Raw genomic sequence first — 23,378 nt, forward strand, 5'->3', positions numbered from 1 at the left:
CAATTACTGTACGAAAGAAATTAAACTGTTGTTGCTTTTCTACATGCACACTCATCCGACAGAAACACTTTGGTATAACCAAATGTGACGACCAAGTAAATTAGTGCTAAACGAATTTATTAGAGTAGGCGCCGAGATCAAAGAAGACAGCTGATCGTATGTAAACGAATATAAAAGTAAGGCAGTTAAGAAAACCAGGCCAGGGAAGCAACTCTAATTTTAAAAGTGGCTTATAAGGAGACAGAATGTTTAATTCCGAAAATTCTCTCGAGCTCAAATGATATGCTGATTAAATGTTGAATGATACAAGATTTCGGGTAACATGGAAATCATTCGATAAGTCGATCTTGTGTTTTTGTTGTTCTTGTAAGCATTTCTAGTTTTTATTTTGTACCACCTCTCCCAGTCGGTGTTTGAAAAGGTTACACCGCTTGGTGGGTTAATTGCTTTTTGTACGATCGATACATTTTATATCAGGCAGGCATGGCAGTATTTTAAGCACACACAAATTCGCTCACTTTCGAAGGCTGTTCCGAAGCCTGTTTACAATTCTGTTTGCACACACGATTACAATATGATATGATGGAAGGTATATTTCGTTTAAAATCTGACGCTATCCTAACGCCATTATTTATCTAGGTTTATGCTCTTTTCATTTGATTTCGTAGATTTCTTCATAGTATATTCTAGATGAATATGAGCAGTTTATTTCCCCGACTGTTTTGCAACTAGTATCAGAGAAAATCACAGTTTTTGTCTGGAATTTTGTTACATGTTTTGCCTCAGCTGAATCTGTTTCCTAAAATCAGGAGTTTTTTTTTTAATTTAAAGTCGGTGTTTTGAAATATTTTCTATATTTTTACTAAATTTTGACCTGAGCATTTTGAGTTGTGATGTGTGTGTGTGTTTTTTAATATGCCTTAACTGATATGAATTTCGTATAATTTTGGAACCGCTACACATTATATGACATTATGCTAGCAAGATATGTTCGGGATGTAAGCTTAAAAACTTCAATCTTCCACACAGTTGCAACTGCAAAGCACCATTCGATTTTGCTAAGGGAAATGGCTAGCTTGATTTACTTTTGAGAAATTCTCTATTCCGGCATTATGCCTCCTAGTTGTACCTAACCTACCTACACTTTTGTTTTCTCACTGTCTCACAAGTGTGATCGTCGGTTGATCATGCAAAGGCAAAGTGAAAGCTAGAGGCGTTTTGAGCAGCAGCGTGTCATAGATAAAATTCAACCGACACTGGCGCGTGTGCATTAGAGATTCTTCGTAGTTTTACTTAAAGCTAGGCAAACTTAAAAAGAAACAGCTTTTAAAAACGAACCAGTTTAGGATAACAATTTGAGCAGTTCTAGTACTAAGCATCACACACGTTGCACACAGAAGAAGCGTTATTACGAGAGGAATCTCGCTCTCGGTATCTCCGTCCGCCAGAATTTCCTTTTCCGGTTAGAATAAAATCGGTGAGATCGGGTTATCTAGATTCGGTAGAGATTCATACTTTCGCGCGTTCAGTTCTGTTCCGTTAATGGCTTCCTTTCGAGGTTTACAAATTGCCAGAGTTGTGCCGTTGAAGAACACTGTTAATTTTCATCCTCAGTGGTGAAAGATCGATCTTGCCGAAGCGAGGCAACGAACCGAACCGCCGGCTACTTGTAACCGGTGTAGTCGTTATTGCTGGGATCGGACCGAACTCGACGGATGAACCATCCACCTCCGGCTTCGACCTGGCAGAATACTTGCTGGGGGAAGTGATTCTCGCTAGGGTCGCATACTTTTGGTACAATTTCGGAGACGACTCACGGCTGCCGGAGCTTTCCGGTGCGGATTCGGCTGCCGTGTGTTCAGGTAGTTGAAGAACGTTTCGAGGGTATGCCCGCCGGTTGCAGGCGGCTTTTGGTGTACGGAAAGTGGCATGGATTCGATCCTGCATTGCAGTTGTACTATCGGCTGGCGCACGTTGAACCGATTTGATCGTACGGGGCAATGTGGTCGCTACCGGGGTTGAAATCGGTGTCACAATTTTATCCCGCGTCTGACTGGGAGAACGCTTTACATCAACAGACGACTTATGGTTCGGAGTTCGAACAAAATCTTCATTGGGGTAGTAAGAAGGGATCTTATCGTCCACCGAGTTCCGATATTTTGTGGAACCTTCGGTTAGGGTGCTATGGTCACTCGCACTGCTAACGCCGCTGCTGCTGCTGCTACTACTACTTGTGGAACTCGATCGAATCGGTTCCGGCAGCTTTCCCGTACCGTCCATCGACATGTAGATCGACTCTTCGATCACTTTGGGACCTAAATCTACTGCTCCACATGGAGTACTAGCATTTTGTAACGGTTGGTTGCGATATATAACCTCATCCAGCTTCTGACGATTGAAACCCGTTCCGACTGGACCCATCTCCAGATATCCCACCATATCTGCATCGCTGAGCGGTGCCGGGGAAACTCGCGTTGGGTTTGAGTCCGGTTCGATGGTCTCTTCTATAGTCGACGTGTTGCAACCGGCTCCAGCCTCATCCAACTTCTGGCGATTGAAACCCGTTCCGACTGGACCCATCTCCAGATATCCCACCATATCTGCATCGCTGAGCGGTGCCGGGGGAACTCGCGTTGGGCTAGAGTCCGGTTCGATGATCTCTTCTATAGTCGACGTGTTGCAACCGGCTCCAACGAGATTCACCGTGGAGGAATTCATCGAACGATTGAAGCTTTCGAAGATCCGCTCCGATATGTTCAAGCGACGGAAGTCACGCAAAGGATCCAGCTCATCCTGCTCGTGGCGCCGTTCGAATTCACCCGAGTTCGCCGCTCCCAGGGACGACGTGGTGGACATGTTGATAAACTCCGAGGACGCAAAATCCTCCTCGATGAAGTCGATGTCGTGCTGTGGAGCGTAAAACTCTGACGTACACGACCCGTCACCTTCGGAGAGGTTCTCGAACGATTCGTCACACACCCGTTCGACTCCTGGTTCATGCTGCTGGGTGTCGTCTATTTTAAGCCGGCTTAAATCCGGACTGGAAAAGCTGTTCCGTTTATTCTCCGCCAATCGCAACCGCGAGACCTTGCCTCGATGGATTACGACTTCTGGTGCATCCTTTCTCGCTGTTTCTGCCATTCTTTCTTCGGAGGAGAGTAGTTTTGGTCGCCCTTTCCCATCCTTCGAGCTACAGCAACGCTTTTTGCTCGTGCCGGAACCCTGCGAATCAGTGCTTGTGGTGCGCCTTCGCCCGAACATCGTATCCAACCGCAGCCAGTGGCGCTTTTTCTTCATCAGATCCACCTCGGGAGTTGTGAAGGAACGTTGCAGGTCAAAGTCTTCGTTGGTGTTCGATCGCGGTCGAGGTGGAAGGGGCGGTGGTGGAGAATCGGACACATTTTCATTGACCTGCGTTGGGTTTGAAGTTGAAGTGTCCTTCCCATCAACCACCAGTTTCATTTCCTCGTAGATGCCGGAGGCAATCGATACTCTCGAAAGGCGCGGATGATCGCGAATTTCCTCGTATATTCCCGACATTCCGGAGACGCGTCGCGAACAATTGACACTGCCATTTCCATCAGCTCTATCCGTCGCTGGCGGTACGCTTGGCAGTGGGCCAAGAATATCCTGCAGTCCCATAATGTTTTGCGTGTTGTCCAGATTCTGGTAGATTCCCATGTCGTCCCAGATAACGTTTGCTGGTGACCCCACCGAGCCGTGTACCGGATCGATCGGTTGCATTTCCTGCCGTATCTCGTACAACGGTGTCCGGCTGGCTCGCCGCAACTGCATCATCTCCTGCCGGTACAGTTCGAGGTTGCGGATGGACTTTTTCATCCAACGCAGGTGACGTTCGCAAAGTAGCTGCGTTTCGAGCGCAAAGTAGGCGCAGCACCGTTTGCGATTGTTCTTCCAGAACAGACCGTACGAGTGTTGTTTCGTGCGCGACGTGGCCATCTGCACCGTTAGACCGGGAATGTTGATGCGCACGATCAGATCGGTCGTCAGGTCAGTGGGGGAGGAGAAAAATGAGATTCGCATGTAGCACGGAAAACATTTCACGGCCTCCACTCGCACAAAGTATCGCGACCAGGACTAAAAGGGATGGAAAAAATGTTATGCGTCATTTGGGCAAACTTACTACTTTGGCATTTTTCTAGCCTTTAGCTTACCTTCATGTGTGAAAATTCCAGCTTCCTCTCGCGTATGTCCAACTTAACATCCATAAACATGCTTATGATGCTGTCCTCCATTTTTGCTGCGGGTATTAGTTAAAGGTTGATCGTTGAAAAAGGATATTGCTATAGGAAAGAAACCGAAAAATTGATTTTAATGGAACAAGTTACGTTATGTGGTTAACGATCACAGTGTAAACCATCCCAACTACGTATCTACTAACTGAACCACGTTCTAGCAAAGCACCTACTGACCCTTTATCTCGTTTATCGTTGCCCTTTTTTACTTGCTCTAAACGTCGGCCCGACCTTGGTGGAAGATAGTTCCGTTCCTCCTGATGCGATGTGATCGTGCTCACCAGCAACACATCGATTTGCTTCGCGAGTTAAGATTGTTTATGCACAGGTGGTGCTTGCGGCTGGGCAAACGCGTGAAGGACCTTCGAATAATTCTAACCGCCAACACGCGCCATGGTGCGAGACGTAGTACGCCAAGTGTGTTGACTCGAAAAAAAAAAAATTATGCGCGAAATAAAACCGACCATTGCAAACCGTTTGACGCGAGCTGTAACGACAACGGCAAACGTTCTTTCCGCCATCCGACCTGCGTGCTTGCGTCACTAAACATCGAAGAATGATTCCATCAAGGTGTGGTATTTTTTTGTTTTCCAGATGAATCGACGTGCGTTTGTAGTTCCTTTGCATATAGGCAGGTTTTTGGTCAAACAAGGGTTTGGGGATTTTTATTTCGGTTGCCTATCTTCGACCATACAATTGGGCTCAGTTATGGAAACTTTAATATATTAGTTTATCAATAATGGATTGCGTGGACATATTGAGCAGTGTTTCATTATACAAATTATGAGACAAATGGTTTCATATGCGTTTTGTGGAAGAAATTCATGCATTTAGAAATCCCGCCAAATTCACTCAACCTCATTTTTCACGGAACTTACCAGAGAAGTTGTCTTCTGCTTCAATTTCCAGGCTGCTTAGATTCAATCTTTTCCAATCATAGCTGGATGACCTGATTGATGATGAATGTGATTCTCGCACTAAATTATCGATGATCTTTCTTTGATGAAATTGTGATCTAGCGCCGTCTTTTATCATAGCCTCAACACCTTCAGACACACAGCATGCTTCGCAAGCATGTGCTCCCAGCATCCACAGGGCAACGCAGCTAACTGCTACGTCTACCCAGTGCACCGCCACTTGCACGAGGGTAAATTGAACTTGCAAATTAATGATGCCTTTTTTCGATCAACCGGTGCAAGCTGCATCACTATTCTATTGACGTTGGTCGACTGTATGCACAATTGGTACGCTAAACTGCATTCAGCAACACACTCGCCTGCCCGGAATGGAATGGAGCGGACGCACGTCCGACCACAGAACAGCGGAAAATCGTATTGGGGGATGGCGAACAAAATGGAGCATTCGCAGTAGAAGCCCCTATACCCGGAGTACACAAACGGAATACAATCGAACGGGTTCAATGTGCCATCCGGTCGAAGTAACGGGGAACACAACGGGGCAAGATGCGAGGTGCGATTAGAAAACGCATAACGAAAGACACGCCAAAGCGCACAGAGGCAAACGAAGGAAGGAACCAAGTTTGCACTGTTTACCACACCCTCCACGCGCAGCAAAGGCAAAACTGGCAAAACAAAACTCTTGAGGAAACCAGGAAGCTGGTTTTCACTGCAGTGCAACCTTCCTTGTCCGGGTTTGGTGCATCTCGGTCAGTTTTCCATTTGATAATTTGAAATTACTGCTGAGAATGCTAAGATGTTTCAAATTCTTCATAATTTTTTTTTTTTTCCCGAGACTCGGATAATTCAGAAATCCAGAGTGCCCGGACCAATGAGCGTCTACTGTACTATACCTGCGCTTGTCACATGTCGTTGAGATGCGAGTGTTTGTGAAATAGCGACGAAAAACGCAAATGCCGTGTTGTCAATTGGTTTATGTTTCGGAATAAAATTTTGCGCTTCAAAAGTAAAAAATTGTAATGACAAAAGAAACGAGTACCTTGTTTATGAACAAGATTGTAAAATAATATTTCCATTTGCTTTTTTTCATTTACAATTTCTCGAATCAAGCATTCATATTTACTAGCAATCGCAAGGTCTCCAGGACTGACGTTCAATGTCATTTTTACGCTTTTGTTTACATGCCGAGCTGCCGACGTGAACAGTGGTTAGAATATCGTATGTTTTAAACAATGGCTTCAAAAGAATTAAAGGCTGCCCTGAAGGAGGCCCGCGAGGCAGTCAAGAACAAGAAATTCTCCGAAGCAATCAAATTGTGCAATGTGAGTCGTGCAATCCCAGTCTCAGCGCTCCTTCCTTGCTTCCATATGATCAACCGGTGTTTAATGTGGATTTGTTTGGTCTGGTGCAAACATCGGACGGCGTTTTTTTCTTACCTTTACTACATAGAAAATATTGAAAGAGCAAAATGATAATTACATGGCATTGCTCCTGCTCGGGGCATCATATCAAGACAGTGATAAAAAGGAAGCGGCCACGCACTTGAGGCGAGCCATAACCTGCACCAACGAGCCACTGGTGGCCCTACAAGGACTGTCCACCTGTGCCGAAGACGCGGAGCTGCCTGAAGTATGTGAAAAGTTGCTCGCCCTTACGCCGGACAAGTATGCGGAGCTTCACGCTAAGCTGCTCGGCGTCGCTACGCGAGGAATAATCGCGCCGGTGTTACGGATTCTGGAAAAAGAGATCGAGTGCGACACGGAGGCACGGCAACTGTCCGCCTACGAGTGTTTGGGGAAAATTGTCACCCAGAATCCGGAGCTGGAGGAAACGGAGGCGGCGTTGGTAATAGACGGATTGCACTGATTACTTTGATTGTTTTAATAAATCATCTCCCCCCGACTCTTCCCAGGTTTCCAAAGTGTTGGAAAGGGAGATTCAAAACAACGATGACCTGTACCAGCGCGATAAGTTCCGACGGTACCTCAGACTACTGCACCAAGGAAACCGGTTCGACCGTTTGGCATCGGTGGCCGCGGCCATGCACGAACGCTTCCCGAACGATATCTATCCGCTCGAGTGGATATGCAAACTGTACGCCGAAGGAATCGTTGCCGCGAACCTTCTGCCCTCGCTGCTGAACCATGACCTTTCGCATTACATCGAGCGGGCCGTGGAAGTGGCACCAAACTCGGCCGTAGCGCTCTTGGCGAAAGGAAAGCTACACTTTAGCGCTGACCAGCTCACGGAGGCGGAACGAGCGCTGAAACGTGCCAGCGAAGTGCAGCCCCTTTGGGGTCCGTGTCTGGAGCTGCTAGCGGAGATCTATTTCCGCCAAAAGGCGTACGGTTTGGCGGAAAATCTTTACCGCAACATGAAGGTAGCTAACGTGAACTATGCCGTCTCGTTACTGGAGGATGAGAGCGTGGATAAGCTTAAAGAAGCCGACCAGTGCTTTGCCACCCTGCACGAGAAGGATCGATCGGTTGAGCTGCTGTTCTACTGGTGCAAGACACTGTTGCTACTCGGAGATGTGGTCCGTGCGGAGAAAATATTCGAAGAACTTAAAACAACCGAGGGCATCACGAGCGACCGTTTGGACTATCTCCAAGCGTTGCGGGAAAAGATGGCCGGTAACATCGGTAAGGTGATCGAATTGCTATCCCCGCACGAAGGTTCCAGCTACTGCCAGCTGGAACTTTCCAAGGTTCTAAGTGGCGTGGTGGGCAAGCGAGAGGAATGCTTCTTTGCCGCACTGAAAGCGACAAAGTTGGATCCGAACAATGCCGCATGCTACCATTGGCTAGGCAAGCTCTACCTCGAGCAGGACGATCCGTTGCGCGCCCGCAAGTGCCTGGAGAAAAGCGTTCATCTTAGCCCGGCCTCCCGGAATGCGGTGGTTCTACTGAGCGGGCTCTATCGACGCTACGGCGAGTGGGATGCCAATGCTACCCTTCTGTCCACCACCTTTGCCCTCTGCTCGGGTGCAGCTTGGGCCCAACTGCAGCTTGGACTGCACCATCTTGGCCGGCAGGAGTACGACGAAGCGATTGGTGCGTTTCGGACGGTGCTGCGGTACGAGGTGGATAATGAGACCGCCTGGGAAGGGCTGGCGGATGCGTATCTGGGCCGTGGGTCATACTCCTCCGCGATGAAGGTGTTCGAAAAGATTACTGAGCGAGATCCTGAGAATCCTTACCCGGTGTTGCAGTTGGCAAATATTAAAAATGTAAGAAACATCCGATGGTACATTCAAAAATGAAACGGAGCTTTAATCAGACTTATTTTCAATTTTGATCCTCCCCTTAGGTCGTAAAACTTTATACGGAAGGATTGGCACTATTCGAGCAGCTTTTAGCTCGGCATGAAAATTATTTTCCCGCAATTAAGGGAATCGCGGATTCGCAAATGGGACTGTGTTACTCTCGGCTTGGTCAACGGCGTCTCGGTAGTAGTCGCGAGCATGCTCAGCTGTGTGTAGAGTACTTAACTAAGTATGTTAGGCACTAGCGATCATGTGAAGATTAAAACACGTGCTTAATGGTTCTCACATTTCTTTTTTTCAGAGCCATCAAAATTAAGCCCAACTTCACGTGTCTGTGGCATCAGCTGGCGAAGATCCTGGACACGGTCTCGATGTTTCCATCGAGTCACTCGTACCTGCAAGTTGAGGGTAGTTTGGCGGGACGCGAATATCGTCGCTTTGCACTGCTCAAGGAGCGACAATTGTCTGAGCTTGCGGGAAGATGCTATGGCCGCATCATTAAACAGGCACCGGACAACAGCATCCTCTGGTACGAGCTATCGAGGAATTATTTTCATCGTGCATCGATTTCTAAGGAAGCGGAACGAGTGAGCTTTCTTTCGATGGCGCTCGAAATGGCGAAGCATTCAGTGAAGCTGGATTCCGGTCGGTGGCAAAATTGGAATCTTCTCGGCGTGATTAGTGCCACGAAGGAGGTGAACAATTTGGCACTCGCGCAACACTGCTTCGTGGAAGCGGTGACGATCGATCGAAAGACGGCAGCGGCCGCCTGGTCCAACCTGGGTGTGCTGTACCTTGCCAACAATCAGATCGGGCTGGCAAACAAAGCCTTCAGTCGGGCGCAAGAGTGCGATCTCACCTTTATGAACGCCTGGATCGGCCAGGCAATGATTGCAGAGAGCGTTGGGATGGCGGACGAAGCGATGGATCTGTTCCGGCACTGCACGCAAATCGGTTACCATCGGGAATCGTCGCTCGGCTACGCGCACTGGGTGTGCACGATTGTCAACGAGGACAACTACCACGAGCACGAGCGCTACCGGTTTGCGGTGGAAGAAATGGCGGCGCTTCCGGTATCGCACGATTCCATCACCTGGCACTGTGCGGATTTGGGCGAGCGTGCGTCCTTACCGGCCTTACGCTTTCTCGGCAACATTAGCAGCCGGTTGGGGCTTTGGCGTACGGCTACCGAGGCCTACCAGCGTGCCTTGCAGGTGAACGGTGGGTTGCCCGAGTCGGTAGGGGATGAAATCCGGTGCGACCTTGGCCACTGCCTGATGAAGCAACAACGCTATGAAGAAGCGGTGCAGTGCTATGAGGGTATGCGCGGGGAAGCGTCCTACCGTGCTTCCATTGGCCGAGCGCAAGCGTACTTCCGTGCGGCACAGTACGAGCAATCGTACGCCGAGTACGAGCAGGCACTGAACTATCTGGCCCAAACCGATCTCGAGAAGGCGTACGTGTTGATTGCAATGTCGGCGATGGTGTACGCGTTCCAAGGAGAGGGCGATGCTAAGACAATTCTTTTCCAATGGTAATGAAGCGCCTTCTGTGGTGTGATTAAATTTCAAATTAAATAATATGCCCCTATAATTCTTCCCTCACAGCATCACACTTCCCGAGCCACCGATTGAAGCACTGTTCTCGGCGTGTGCTTTGGGATTGCTACACAAGGACGGCGAGCTGACGGAGGCGGTCATAAAAGAGTTGCGCAAGCACGAGGACCATCCCGTCCATGGTCATCACGTGGTTTTCCTCGTTTCCGAATTTTACTGGCAAAATGTGAGGCCGAAACATCCTGCTTTATCTTTCCCCGAATGTAAGGTTGATGTTTTTCTCCCGATTTTTCATTACTCATCCTCAGAAACAAAAATCCAAATGTCGCTCGTACCTGCTCTCCCAGCTACACCGTTACCCGAACCGACCGAAGTTGTGGCAAATGCTTGCCATGGCGCTTGTGAAGCACTTCCGTACCCCTAAAACTAACTTACGCCTGGCGTGCAGCGTGGCTCAGGGTGCCGTGGTGCTCGATCTGGCCGATCGACGTCATCGGACGCGCGCGGTAGATGCTGCCCGCTGGATGGCGGTAGCTAGCGAAGCAATTCGCCCGTTGGACGAACGGAAGCGTCGTGTGTTGGCCCAGAAGGCGCTCCATCTGGATCCGACCAGCCGTGAGGCATGGGGTGCGTTCCTGCGTGCCGTGAATCCGCCGGCTCGTGCGTGAGCCTACAGTTTTGTACCAGCCTTTTTGTAAATATACGCAATTGCTTGATTTTATGCCTTATGGTTTGTATCTTTACCATTGATTTCAATTCATATGTTTCTATATTTCATGTAATATCAATTCAAATTATGTCTCAAAAATATGTACATTTGTCACTGTTTTATGATTCACTCCAAATCTACCTACTTTCGGTACATTTGTATCGGCCGTTGGAAGCCTTTTGCCGAATGACTCGAAACAGGAATCTCCGTGCACTCCCTAAACCCAACCTCATCGCTCAGCAGATACCGCTGAAACATTGCCGGTAGGAATTTGATCTTAGCAAAATTGGCCGCTATCGTTTCGGTTAGTTTTTTGCGTCGTTTGTAGCTGCTCCATGGTTGTGCCTCTAGCACGAGTAGCCCACCAGGGTGTAGCTGGCGAAACATGCGCCTGAAAGCCAACCGCAGCCCATCGTCACCGAAGTTGAGCTGCATCCACTTCGTTACCGAGAGGCACAGGACCACATCGAACTGGGGCTTCTCCAGATCCAAGAGCGTTGGATCGCCGTAAATGTAGTTCGCCCTTTTGAATTCGACCATGTTCGGGTTGGCGATACGGCTATTGTCGTCCTCTGCCTTGGCGTTGTTGATCTGTGCCAATTGCCAGTGTTTGCGGGCTTGCGTGATTAGGCCACCGTCGATGTCGATGCCAACGATCGATGCCGGACGACACGCCATGGCCAGCTGTATCGTGAGGGATCCGTTGTTGCACCCAATGTCGATGATACGTTTACCGTGGAATAGTTCCCGACGTTGTACGAACGCTTCCAGTCTGCAGTCCTCCGCCGGAGTTGCATTGAAGTTCCTGTAGCCATAATAACGATCGTAGTTACCGTAAGGAAACACTTTCTTCGGACGTTTGGAATCCTTTGCTTCGTGTTGATGCAGTGGTGGATCGGTACTGGATATTTTACGTTTTCCCAGTTGTGTAGTGGGGTCTTCTGTTTGGTTTGATATAGATACAGCCTGCAAATTTTCAAATAACGTGCATTGAGTAAGAGTGATTCATTTAAAAAAGTTGGCTTTATTTACCTTTTGATCTGCTTCATTTTCCGGCGACTTTGAGATACTCTTCACTTCAGCAACACCTTTTGGGGTTATATTTTCTGTTGACTGCAGCATTGTGTGAACTCCATTTAATTTGTTCGGATGATGCGTTTTGGAATCAATGTTAACAAAGAATTATTCAGATTTCTCAACTTCTGATCGAAGTTTTATGTTTGAAACCGGCTACTTTATAAACAATCTCTGACAATCTTCACAAGGATGCGCGCATATCAGGTTGGCGGAAAGCGAATTGCGGTTTTCGTTAGCAAGAAAATAATAAAATAATATGGCACATGGTGTTCAGATATCATTTATATTATAGAAAAATCTGCTATTGGCATCTTAACACGATTTTGATTAATTTTGTTTCCTTTTGTTCAAGTACGTTGCTGAAATTTGTGAGTATCGATGTGTCAAATCGCTCTGTACAATGCTACCTTCCCATGTGAGCACTTTGTGGATGGATTGATCACCCGAAATTACTGCTTGTAACTAGTAAAACTAATTAAATTCATCTAACTTTCTTGATGTTTAACATTCAATGGAAATACTTTACAATTTGACGTCAGATAAAATTCGAAACGGCGGAGCAGTGGACTAGCATAAGTTGGATTCGCATCAAATCGAGTACCATACGAAACAGATCTCATGCGAATCAATCCTTGAGAATCCGTCCCGGGAGCGAGTCTTTGAATCACCCGAATCCCTACTCGGCCAACACTAGTTAGCGGACGTCGTCGTGCGAGATCGGAGGTGCATGGCGTGCTGGCGTACTAGAACTCGATTTTCCCCGTGAAAACCCGCCTATTTGCGGTGAAAGTGTAGCAGAACAGTTTGCTTAACACCGCCACCGAACGATTGTGCCTCTTCCGTGTGCCAAATGGTATCTGCAGGGTGTGAAAAGTCGCTCGGAAAAAGTGTCTAGCAAAGTGGCAATTCCGCGCGAGGTGTGCGTGCGTGTGTGAATGTGTGTCGCGTTTGTGTGTGGTTCTTCGTAAGGAAAACGCATTCGTTGCTCTTCTCACGCTCACCAACCACGCCTCACACGCATGTGTGAATGCTCGTCGAGTGGCCCCAGCAAGTGGGAAGTGTGAGCCGCTGGAGGATCGAACGCTGCGGCCCGTCGTGGCCATCTCGGGGACCAGTCGACCGTCTCAAGCTGCCGTGCCTGAACGTCACCAAAAAAGAAAAAAACGGCTGACCCCGCGCAGAGGCCCCAGAGGTGAGGCCACGGTCTGCCCCGATGTGAGGCCGTCGAACCGTGAGCAGCGACCGGGGAAGGGAAGCAGCCGTCGACTTCCGCAATCGAACAGCGTGCCACCATGATGGCCGTTCGTGCGTGAAACACAGCACCGAGTGCACGTCGTCTTTTCGAAGTGAATAAATGGTCGCTTGCTTCGTGTGTCAGCAAAAGGTAAAAATCTACATCCATGTTTGGTGTTAGGTGCATAGGAAGTGATATAATCTTATACTTCCCATTCACATCTGGCATGTTAACGAGAAGAAGTTACGGGTGCTGTGTTATTTTTTGCGCGTGAGATCCACAACCGAAAGTGCTGCAGACAAGCGCGCTGCCCCAGCGGAAAGTAGGAAAAGTCGTCCATCAAACTTGTTTTGATCCTACGGCTGCCCCTAGGTCTTAATCAAGAAGTCAGCCATCTCTCCTCGAAAAGGTTATGTGACCAACCCTTCCTCCTAGCACAGAAGAGTGGAAGAAGACAACTGCTCGGTGAAAACTATATCGTAGGATTCGCGTTGCTACAGGAAGTGGTGAAACGTTTTGATAACCGTATTCTTTCTCTGGTGGGAAGCGAGTGTGTTTCTTTCATATCACGTTACGATGGTTCTATATGCGGCCATTTTTGTTTTCTTCAGGTATACATTCTGTCGTAACGTCATGGCTATTGTTGATTGTTTCAATTTCAATAAAATAATCACTTGGTGAACAAGGAATACGTTCAAATGTTAAAATTATTCTTTATCGTTGTAAGTGTATCATTAATTTGATGTGGTTGATTGGAAGTGGTGCTGATATTTCGTATTCGGGCGTAGTTTCCGGTTTACCAAACGACTTTGACAGTATTTAAACCTGTTAAATGCATCATTAGTGTTTTCACAAAAAATAGTGGTAGCTTCTATTTCAGCTTTATTTGCACTGGCAAACGAACTACCATCATTATTCCGTATTGTCGTGAAGTAAACCCACTAGGCGGAGGGCGAAGTGAGCTGTGTGTTATGTGTGAGCTGGCTTGGCGAGGGATTGCTGGTGAGCTGAGCGTGTGTGTGGCAAAAGTCGGTGACCGCACGGGCAAATATCATAGGCCCATCCGATGGTGTGCGTGTGTTTGTGTGAAGCGTTGTGTGGCCCGCCGCGTTCCTCAGTGAAGAAGATAGAGGTGCGTCCCCGCGCCGGAGCAGCTTCTGCCGTGCCTTCACCTCCCCTCCCCTTCGTCGGTGGCGCGATTTCCTTCCTCCTTTGGGATCGTTAAAAGTTGTTTTTCTTTTTTGTTCGCTTTATAAATGGAGTAAAAGCAATCTTCTATCGGCAAGGCACGGAAATAAAACGGGAGAAACAGAGAGAGCAAGAGAGAAAGGGGCCTCCCGTGGGCTGGGCGGCTCGTAGGCACGGGGCTCGCCCGCCACCTGGAAGCATTAGAAGCATTAGAGGACAAAGTGTGTGCGTGTGTGTGTGTATGTCGAGTTAGTGAAAAAAATAAACATAGTACAGCGACAGTAGTGTGCGGAATAGTGGCACCGCGGGCCCGCGAAGTCGCGAAACGAAGGTAGAGAGAAAAAACGTCCGAACGAGCGGGGTTGAAGTGGCTCGGGGGTAAAGAAAAAGGGCACAGGCTGGCCTTTTTCCGCGCGCATGGCCAAAGGGACGGTGCACGACGTGAAAAGCGCGAGGAAGATGGGGTGTGTACGTGCTCGAGAGGTGGCTATGGTGATAATATCGTGTTACACGGTGCTACCTCCAGTGTCGCCTTTTTTTTTATCAACCTTCCAAGCAACAAAATATAAGTGAGCCCTATTTTGGAAATGAAAATCAGCACTTTTCCACAACGGTTCACCGTGTTCAGCCTTGGGATTGCAAGAGTTTTGAAGTGTGACTGAAGGGATTGAGCCGAGCTAGATGAATATATAGAATAATAATAATAACGAACGAATTGTTCGAAATTATAAACGAATGAATTTGGAATGCGAGGCAACGAAAAATATAAAAATTAAATCATTCGCTTGATAGTTGGCAACGAAAATTGGAAGAGCCATGGCCTACTACTGAACCGAGATGGATCTGCATATTGAAAAAGATGGAACAAAGTAGACATTGAGAAACGAAAAGGATTAAACCATCAGTCTTGTGATTGATTTTGACGAGAGTGGATAAAGAAGATTAAGGTAATAGTTGAACTTGGAAGTTGAAGTATATTGAAATAGCGAAATGATTCGTGAAATCACGACAGTGACCTCGGCACAAAACATGCAGTTATTAAAACTAACAAGCAGGAAAAGGAGCCAGTACATTGCGAAAACAATCTTCAAATGTTGCTCCTGGAAGTTAGCCATAATGACAAATGCTAGCGAAACATGGTCTTATCCCGCATATGGTTGACTGTTTCGTGAAATAGTGCACAACATGCAATGCCAACATAATAGTTGCCAAAATAACGGACTTTTACATCTTCCATTTGGACTGTAATTCAACTCTTTCTCGTTTTACAACCAACGCCGTTTCGGTTATAAAACGTTCGCTTGTATCATGCGCCGGTCCTGGCCGTTTGCATTTATTTTCATTAAAGGCTTACGTCTACGGGAGGTCACGGCTACATTTTATCACAGCGAGGGCCTCCCATCGTGACGAAAGGAACCTTGGTAGAGGCTGGGAAAAGAAAGCGACAACGGTTGTGGTTGCAAGGGAGCGGGTGAAAAATGAAAATAAAAATGCCTCGTCAGGCCCTGCGTTGGGCTGCCAATTTTAGCCGCTTTTTACCACCCGCGTTAGCATAGACCGTTGGGTTTGGTGTTTGGTATAAAAATTCCGAAAGTAAAAGGTACACACTGCAGTAATGCACACGCCCTTTTAAGCTGATGTTATAAAAGTTTATTTCCGGTACAAATATTGTTTGCTAGTAGGGATTATCACTATTCAAGTCTAAACCCTCTAAAATCAAACATATTGATGACATTTGTGCTGGAGTTTCCAGTCATTTTCAACAAACCGGTAAATGTTTTGGGTTTTCAGCTTTAACAAAATGTTTATACGTTGAAATTTTTTTGAAAAGGGTGTATTGATATTGAAGTTGTAAAACGTTGGTATTTCTCCCACTTTTTGTATCTGTCGATCAGAGGACAACTTAATTCTAATGAGTTTCTGAAATCACGCAGTATTTTTTTAAATGTTTTGCTTAAAACAAAGTTGTTTAAACATTTTCTGTTGTTGTTATTAGTTAATAAATGATTTTCGAAAATTAATGTAATCTCAATGACTTTTCCTTGCTAGGTGCACGGTTGATGCTCATACTCATCATCGTAGTGCTTTTGGTTACTTAGATTTTATATTTATTTTTATTATTTTGACGATTCTTCTGAATTATTTAAAACCTTTTTGTGTATTGTTGGTACCGAAAAATGTTGAATTAAAATGGGTCCAACAAAAATATTGATGAAAAACGTTATTCTGTTCGAAGTGGTAACTTTGAGTTGAAAGGAATACTGAAATTGATAAAAAATAAAAGTATTACAAGTTTCAGTTCAAAAACAGGTGAAAAAAGGTGGTGTTGTACATGCGAACATTCGTAACTATTTTATGGTGTCCTCCATATAAAGATTGTACCTAATCGGGCTACATTCGTGTTGTTTATGTGCCGCTAAAAATAACCAAACGCTCGTTAATTATGTCGTCCAATCGATAGTCGGAGAAACAGGTAGATGGGCGAGAGTTAAAACGCGCCGTATGATGTGTCGGATTAGGCTAGCAATGATTTTTCGGGTGTTGGGGGATGAGGTTTGCTAAATTTAGGTATGTAGGTCACTTTCCGTCCTCCACATTGGAGCCATAAAACATGATACGTCGGTTGTGATGTCTGTGTTGTGATTTTTATGTTACAATCAACCCTCAGGCCGTTTATCGACACGGCAAAAGGGGTTTTTAATAGTTTGACATAGCATCTGGATAGTGGCTTTTGATTTCGCGGTTCATGAAGTTTGAGATATGTTTTTTTGCTGACATTTTTTCTTCCCCCCGGAGACACGGAAAGGGTATGATAAACGCTTTTTCTAGTAAATTTCGTCAATTCAACTTCATAGTAAACGTTGGGTGCATCGCTATCCATTCATTCGGTTCCAGCTGTTCGATAATGAGAATCTTATTATTTTTGTTTATTGTTTGAGTGAAAAAAAATTGGGAGTTCAATGAAATCGTGCGGTTGCTATCAAAACAAACAAAACACCGATTGTTATTCTCAGTCCGAAAGGGAGGAAAAAAGAGTGTGCAATTTTTGGAACGCGACGCCTCGGAATAGCTCATAACTCCCGGAGCGTGAATGAGTTTGAAGGGTTGTGTTGGGGCGGGAGGGAGGAATGCTCCCACCGCGAGTCACGAGAAGTGAGATCGACGGAGACCCTGACCTCCCCAGAAGGGTGAGGTAAGTGTGCAATGGTCAACATCGGGTAGTGGTTTTACGTTATTTTCTACCCACCTTTTTTCGAACGCTGTAAATACAGTTCCCTCGCCGGCCGGTTGGTGGCGCTGGCATCCGATTATGCGAGATGATTTGTTTTCATATCAGCATCATATTCGTGTGAGATGGATTTGGGATGGTGTTGGGGGTGGTAGAGGGTAGAGATAGCATAAGACTGCTTTGTTGTGGCTTCCCCCGAAACTGGCTTCAAGAAGCTGCGCTGTGCAGCAAAACGATTTATGCCATCTTTTCCAACCTTCACGCTACCAGCGCCCGGTTGGCATTTCTGTGGCACGGTATAATCGCGGAAAGTGGGACGAGAAGCTAAAGGGAAAGGGAATTTGAGGGGGAGTGGAAGTTGTTCGCTGTCGAGGTCTCGTGTGGAAACGAAACCTCACTTGATTACACTGGTACAGCCAGCGTAGTGGCCGTGGTTGGAGGCCGTGATCGAATATGTGTGCACACAAAGGGTTGCCCATCGCATGGCTCCCCTTCCCCCACACCGCCCGCCCACTTAACTTACACACAAACACACTCTCCTGGCGGCGATGTGTGCGTTTCTTACCCCCCCCCAACCCTCCTCCCAACAGCGCGCGTCAGAAGGCTGCCGCACGAGATGTAAGGCGTGAGACATGGGTGAGATGAGCTGAGTGGCATCGCGTGAGCAGTGAGTTTGTAAAGTGAGTCGCATGGCGTGTTTTGTGTGGAGCTGAAAATAAAACAAGACCAATCGATCGATCCGCTAAGGGGGGAGCGGGTTGTAAGATGTAGTTGGCGGTGAAGAAACAACGGTAGCTCCCCCACCCCCCTCTCATCTGGCCCCACACACCTCCCATTTCACGCTTCGGCGTGCAACGCATGTCTCGTCCGTCGGCGGTGGAGTTCGTGCGCCACACTATTTTTATAGCGGGTCTATCTGTCTATTCCGCTATCCATCCCGCTCTGGACACCGGTATTGGCCGATTTTGTGGAGCACGGGATGGAGGAGATGAAATTCAAGTACATTTCCCTTTTCCTCTGCCCCCAGCCTTCGTCTGCTGTTTTATGCACTATCATCACTTTGCTGCTCTGGGGATCGGATCGTGTTATATCGTGGAGCCTGCGAGAGTGTTGTGGAGTGTCGTTTGGAAACTCCTAAGAATAACATGTCGTCGGCCTCCTTCTTTTCCTTCCAATTACAAACACACACACATACTCTTTGCAGCCAGTTTTCTTCGGATGCTTTCAATTGCAGACGCGCTCGCGCGCCTAGCCGCTGGATGGAGTAAAAAACAAAAAAATCTTGGGGAGCCATCTTGTGTCGGCTGCACATACATACAGTACGCGCGCGAGAGCTATGCTTTATGCTGCTAAGCTATTAAACTAGTTTTTTTTTTCGTCTTTTCCAATGCCAACACCCGCACAAACATATAAACTCTAAAGCATGAACACAGTAGTGTGTCTCCTCCGTGGGTAACGACGAAAAGTTCCTTCAATTTCTGACGCTGCTTCTTTGCTGTTGTTTGTGGTGTTTTTTACTTTACAGAATGTTTGCGTGTTTTTTTGGGTTTAAATGGTTTAATTTATGGTCGGAACAATTATTTATAACAACTCACATCGGGCCGAAGTGAGTGGAATGTTCTATGTTCCATCCTTGGAGCAGCACCGTTGCGTTCTTATTCTTGCACCAGTCATTTTGGCACATTCGATGTAGGAAATGTTACAACACAACTGTTTAAAATATTCAACCGGAATGTTGTGTTTTTACTGCTTTTTTTCTCTTTTTCTGTCGCTCTGGCAATCCGTCCAACGTTGAACCGTTGTGCGCATAGCCGGTCGTTGTAACGGTGTCTACCCGGGGCGCGAGGGTATTTGGTCGATAAGTTCCAGACGAATTTTACATCTGAGTGATGGTTCCCTAAAGAATTGCGGAATGTTTGTGTAGAATATTTTGTTTCAATATTTGCCAACAATGATTTGTAAGTGTATGTTCCTCAATAAATTAATCTTTGTTATCACAATGTAGATCACGTGGTAGATGAAAATCATGGGTATAGGTTAATATCATATCAAGAATTTAGATGATGTGCTTAGAAACTATCCTTTACAATGACATTAAAATTAGTTAATTGTAAACTTCTCGGGAAGCTATTTTGATAATCAAACAAAAGAGGAACATCTACAAATAGAATTCTGTAGGTTTATCTCAAATGCTGTATGAAATTTCTACAAAAAAGATTCTATTAATTTTTTTTCTTTCCCGGCATAATAAATTAGTTCCTGCTCCAAATTTAGGTTTCATAAAATTCATCAAAAAGATTAAAAGAACTTATCAATCGCGCACAACGGCGAGCAGGGAAGGTTTATGCCGATCAGTCGCCAGGAAAACATCAGTTTTTCCTCGGTTTCTCTTTCACTCTGCCCTTTGGATTGTGCGATGACCGACAGCATAATCACATCGCTCTGGCTGCAACGCTGCGGGAACGTGTTTTCATGCTCCAGGGATGCCCGTCCATCCCGTTTCATCTTTTCCGCACCCGACTGCGGTCTTCCTCGCCCTCTGGTCTCATCATCCTTTGCTGGGTAGAGGAAATCAACAACAGCATAGAACCATTTAAGCGTGGTGTTTACTGTGTTTACGTGTGTGTGTGTGGGTGGGTGTTGTTTATGGTGGTGGTGGTATGCACGTGCTGCGTTATTATGGGTGCGCTTGTTCTTTCCCGTGCGAGGGCGTCCTGTCTGCCGTCTCGCTCCTGTGCCCGTGGGAAATGGGGATCAATATTTATCGATTTTCCTTCCGGAAGCAGAACCAGCGGCAAGGAATGGCCGGGAATGGTGGTAGCGAATGGAGCTTTCCCAAGGCACGCGCTCCTTTCCCGCTTGCCTGCCTGATATGCTCCACACTTGAGGTGGTGGGAGGGCTTGGGGTCCGTATGTACTGACGTCTGGCGAAGAGGGCGGGTGGTTTTGAAGGGAATTTATTTTCGATTCGAATTTCCGTTCACCGAGCGGATCATGATTCGATTCAATTTTCAACGTACGAAGAACACTGTGTTGTTAAGAGAATATCTTGAAATTTATGTATCTGAGAGATTGTAATATGCGCAATATTTAAGTTGTCGAATAAATAAGCAATATAGATAAAGCAATCTCGACAATTAAAGTGACTGTAAAATGTTTGATGTTACATTTGCGTTTGTGTTTTACAAGTATTTTTGCTTTTTGTTAAATACCATAAAGACCAGCATCCCTTGGATGTTACTTTTTTCTTGAAAAAGTCACAGATGTTCTGCAATTTCCAGAGCATCAATTCGAAATCGCATCTACCGCTGCATGTATGCTCGGAAACTGCCAACGCGACGAGTTGCCCCAGCCGGTGGGAAAATCGATAAAAGCAAACGCCCTAAATATGTAGGCCTTTCCCGAAGCCGAGGGCCGACGAGCTTCCAGAGTTGAGCTGCTGCGGCTTGTTGCCTTCCTGCCTGCCTCCCTGCCTATGTTGTCGACAACCCCGGGCGAGGATTTTCCTTTCCTCTTTTGATACCGAACCCGTGGTGACGTAAATGCGTTTATCCTTTCGTCTAGGCGTTGGCGTGTTGTAGAAGAGGATACTTTTCCGAACACTAAAATATAACGCGATTTTATTGGATTTATCACAAGTTGAGTGATGAGTTTCTTCTGATGATATTCGCGAGGTAGAGTTTTTCATGCCAGAAAAGCACCTAAACGGTTGGAAAGATGCAGTATCTCAAACCTGTTAGGGATTCGATGAAATGTTCCACCTTATTTCCAATTGTGCTATTCATGTTTCGAGTGGACGTACATTTGTACGCGCGCGCATATATATTTTTGGGACGTTTACATACCTTCGATATCAATATGAAAGAATCCTGGGACGTGAAAAATAGGTTGATGCATTTTATCATTAGCTCAACAATCGAATTCCGACTTCGTATTCGTACTGTTATTAAGTGAAACACATTACTTGAAATGGTGACTGCAATTTACTGTTGGTTTTTGCCTGCTCAAGGTCTTATAAACTGGATGCCCAATATGTTTACCAACCGCAGGGCCTTCAAATAGCGCCAGCACGTTGGCATTGACTTTTTACATCGTTTCGTTTTTCTTTTCTGTGTTTTTGTGATTTTTCTCGCTACTGATACCAGTGGTTGGTTGCGCGCTGTGGCCAACCATGGATGCAGTTTCATTGCGATTTAAATTGCGTCCGTTTCGAGAAATGCTGTCCCCCGGTGTCCTTGACATGTCCGTGTGCGCTCGCTGGCGGAAACGTTCCTCCCGACGAGTGCGCCTCGGAATGTTTACGGAAGCATAAAAATCTGCCCGACATCTCTGGGTACAGTTTCATGGCTTTGTTTTTATGTGTCGGCGAAAATGTAATAGCTAGAAAAAAAAAATCATGACACATTTCACATTGACCTTGTTAAGGGCATTGTTGATTTCCAAAAACCCTGTCTACCTGAAGTTTACCAGCTTATCGAACATAATAATAAGGTTGTTTTTTCAAGCCCTGTTCTCACTTTAATGAATCATTTTAATGACACTGAAACGACGATTTCGTTTTTACTAAATTAACATGAAAGAAGTGGCCATATTCGGCTTGAATTAAGCTACTCAAAATTTTCCCATTCAAATTAAAGGCGTGTGTTCGTTGATGGGGAAAAAAATAAAAATAAAAGTTCTAATTTTCATAACAGAACAATTTCCCTCGAAGCATGATGTTTCGCCCGGTGCGCCCTTCGAGAAGGGATGCTGCGTGAATTTGTGTCTCGCTCAGTGAAGGCTTATCGATTTTTCCGAACATTTTCCAACGCTCCCAGCTGCGGCCGGTCGGTTCTGGGTTGGCCGTTCGTTCGTTCGTTCGGTCGTGGGAGAAAAATGGAACCTGCTTTTGCTGCTGTCGCTCTTAAAATGTGTGCCCAGTTTTCTTTCCGCACTTTTGTGTGTGTGTGTGTGAGTGTTTTTTTTTTAAATATTTTTTTTTAGTTTTCTCTTTCGCTTCGCCGCCAATCCGATCCGATGGTCTTGTTTTGATAAATTTATCATCATGCTGTTGGTGGATGGAGCCAGCATCATCCTCCCGTTGGTGGGGCGGGGAGGGCACCAAAAGATGGCGCTATATATTGTCTTTCGTTCTCTCCAAGGGCATAGAGAGAAAGAATGAGAGAGAGAGAGAGCGACCCGCGGCCAATTTAATGGGATTTTGGTTTTTCCTTGTTTGCCGGCTAGGTTCTACTTTTCTGTTTCCCACTTTCTTCTCTAAGGTTTTCATCGCCCCCCCCTCAACCATTCATACCCCCCTTTGCACCGCTTTCGCAGAATTTCATCATTTGCACAAACGCCCGCAAATTCGTTTTCTTGCCCGGCCCCGTTTCGGGGTGGCCCAAGGAAGGAAAGCTTCCGATGGAGTTTCCCGTTGGATGCTGGAGCGAAGGGCTCTCGGTTTATGACGCAAAAAGAGAGAATAAGACGAAGCGAGCGCGTTAGCCTGTGGAGGACATGACGGCGGACGAACGGTCGCGGGTGGTGAGCGAGGAAAATTCGCAGAGAGAAGCGTGCCAGCGTTGAATTTCTTTTCCATTTTCGGCCTCAAGCACTCAAGCGGAGGCTGCGGCACGAGAAGAGGTTGCTCGCGTTGGAACTGCTCCTCCTGGAAAGATGCTACCTTTTTCCGGAAGCCTGGCTTCGCTGGTGTGTCGTCAGGTGCTGGGAGCGGAAACAGGCGCGTAACATAAAACATAATGCCGCATAATGGAGGCTGTGTTTATGTGCTTTTTTTCCACTTCTCGTTTACACAGTGGAGACCTTAAATAACGCATTTCTTTAACTTACAGTTGGGACCATACATTTGTTATAAGAAAAGCATAATGAATTAAAGGATGGGCTCTCCCATCTGGCTTGCTTTAGGGCCAACAAAAGACATTGGCTTAGAAAATAAATAAAATTAAAC

The 23,378-nt window shown here is 46.4% G+C and overlaps 3 protein-coding genes across 3 annotated transcripts; 1 reads left to right on the forward strand and 2 right to left on the reverse strand.

The window, feature by feature from the left end:
• Nucleotides 1-1,112: 1,112 nt before the first annotated feature.
• On the reverse strand, nt 1,113-4,256 carry LOC131286377 (uncharacterized). The gene is made up of 3 exons (XM_058315324.1): nt 4,176-4,256; nt 2,685-4,098; nt 1,113-2,504 (listed from the first exon to the last, which is right to left on the reverse strand). The coding sequence occupies exons 1-3, from the start codon at nt 4,254-4,256 to the stop codon at nt 1,561-1,563; spliced, it is 2,439 nt and encodes an 812-aa protein (XP_058171307.1). The 3' UTR covers nt 1,113-1,560.
• Nucleotides 4,257-6,405: 2,149 nt separating this feature from the next.
• LOC131286375 (superkiller complex protein 3) lies at nt 6,406-10,722 on the forward strand. Its single transcript, XM_058315322.1, has 7 exons — nt 6,406-6,495; nt 6,623-7,018; nt 7,086-8,402; nt 8,483-8,667; nt 8,740-9,972; nt 10,046-10,220; nt 10,303-10,722. Exons 1-7 carry the CDS (start codon nt 6,406-6,408, stop codon nt 10,660-10,662), a joined length of 3,756 nt encoding a protein of 1,251 aa, XP_058171305.1. The 3' UTR covers nt 10,663-10,722.
• A 3-nt stretch (nt 10,723-10,725) lies between these two features.
• Nucleotides 10,726-11,825, reverse strand: LOC131284265 (probable RNA methyltransferase CG1239). Its single transcript, XM_058313119.1, has 2 exons — nt 11,736-11,825; nt 10,726-11,669 (listed from the first exon to the last, which is right to left on the reverse strand). Exons 1-2 carry the CDS (start codon nt 11,823-11,825, stop codon nt 10,845-10,847), a joined length of 915 nt encoding a protein of 304 aa, XP_058169102.1. The 3' UTR covers nt 10,726-10,844.
• Nucleotides 11,826-23,378: the final 11,553 nt, after the last annotated feature.

This window comes from Anopheles ziemanni, chromosome 3, assembly GCF_943734765.1.
Source record: "Anopheles ziemanni chromosome 3, idAnoZiCoDA_A2_x.2, whole genome shotgun sequence".
Taxonomy (NCBI): Eukaryota; Metazoa; Arthropoda; class Insecta; order Diptera; family Culicidae; genus Anopheles; species Anopheles ziemanni.

Excerpts from the sequence above, each read along its gene's own strand:
- LOC131284265 (XM_058313119.1), bottom strand. The coding sequence starts at position 11,825 with ATGCTGCAGTCAACAGAAAATATAACCCCAAAAGGTGTTGCTGAAGTG. Across the intron at positions 11,670-11,735 it reads AAAATGAAGCAGATCAAAAG|GCTGTATCTATATCAAACCA; the intron begins GTAAATAAAGCC and ends GAAAATTTGCAG.
- LOC131286375 (XM_058315322.1), top strand. The coding sequence starts at position 6,406 with ATGGCTTCAAAAGAATTAAAGGCTGCCCTGAAGGAGGCCCGCGAGGCA. Across the intron at positions 6,496-6,622 it reads AAGCAATCAAATTGTGCAAT|AAAATATTGAAAGAGCAAAA; the intron begins GTGAGTCGTGCA and ends TTTACTACATAG. Across the intron at positions 8,403-8,482 it reads AGTTGGCAAATATTAAAAAT|GTCGTAAAACTTTATACGGA; the intron begins GTAAGAAACATC and ends TCCTCCCCTTAG.
- LOC131286377 (XM_058315324.1), bottom strand. The coding sequence starts at position 4,256 with ATGGAGGACAGCATCATAAGCATGTTTATGGATGTTAAGTTGGACATA. Across the intron at positions 4,099-4,175 it reads TGGAATTTTCACACATGAAG|TCCTGGTCGCGATACTTTGT; the intron begins GTAAGCTAAAGG and ends CATCCCTTTTAG. Across the intron at positions 2,505-2,684 it reads GGTGAATCTCGTTGGAGCCG|AAGAGACCATCGAACCGGAC; the intron begins GTTGCAACACGT and ends CGTCGACTATAG.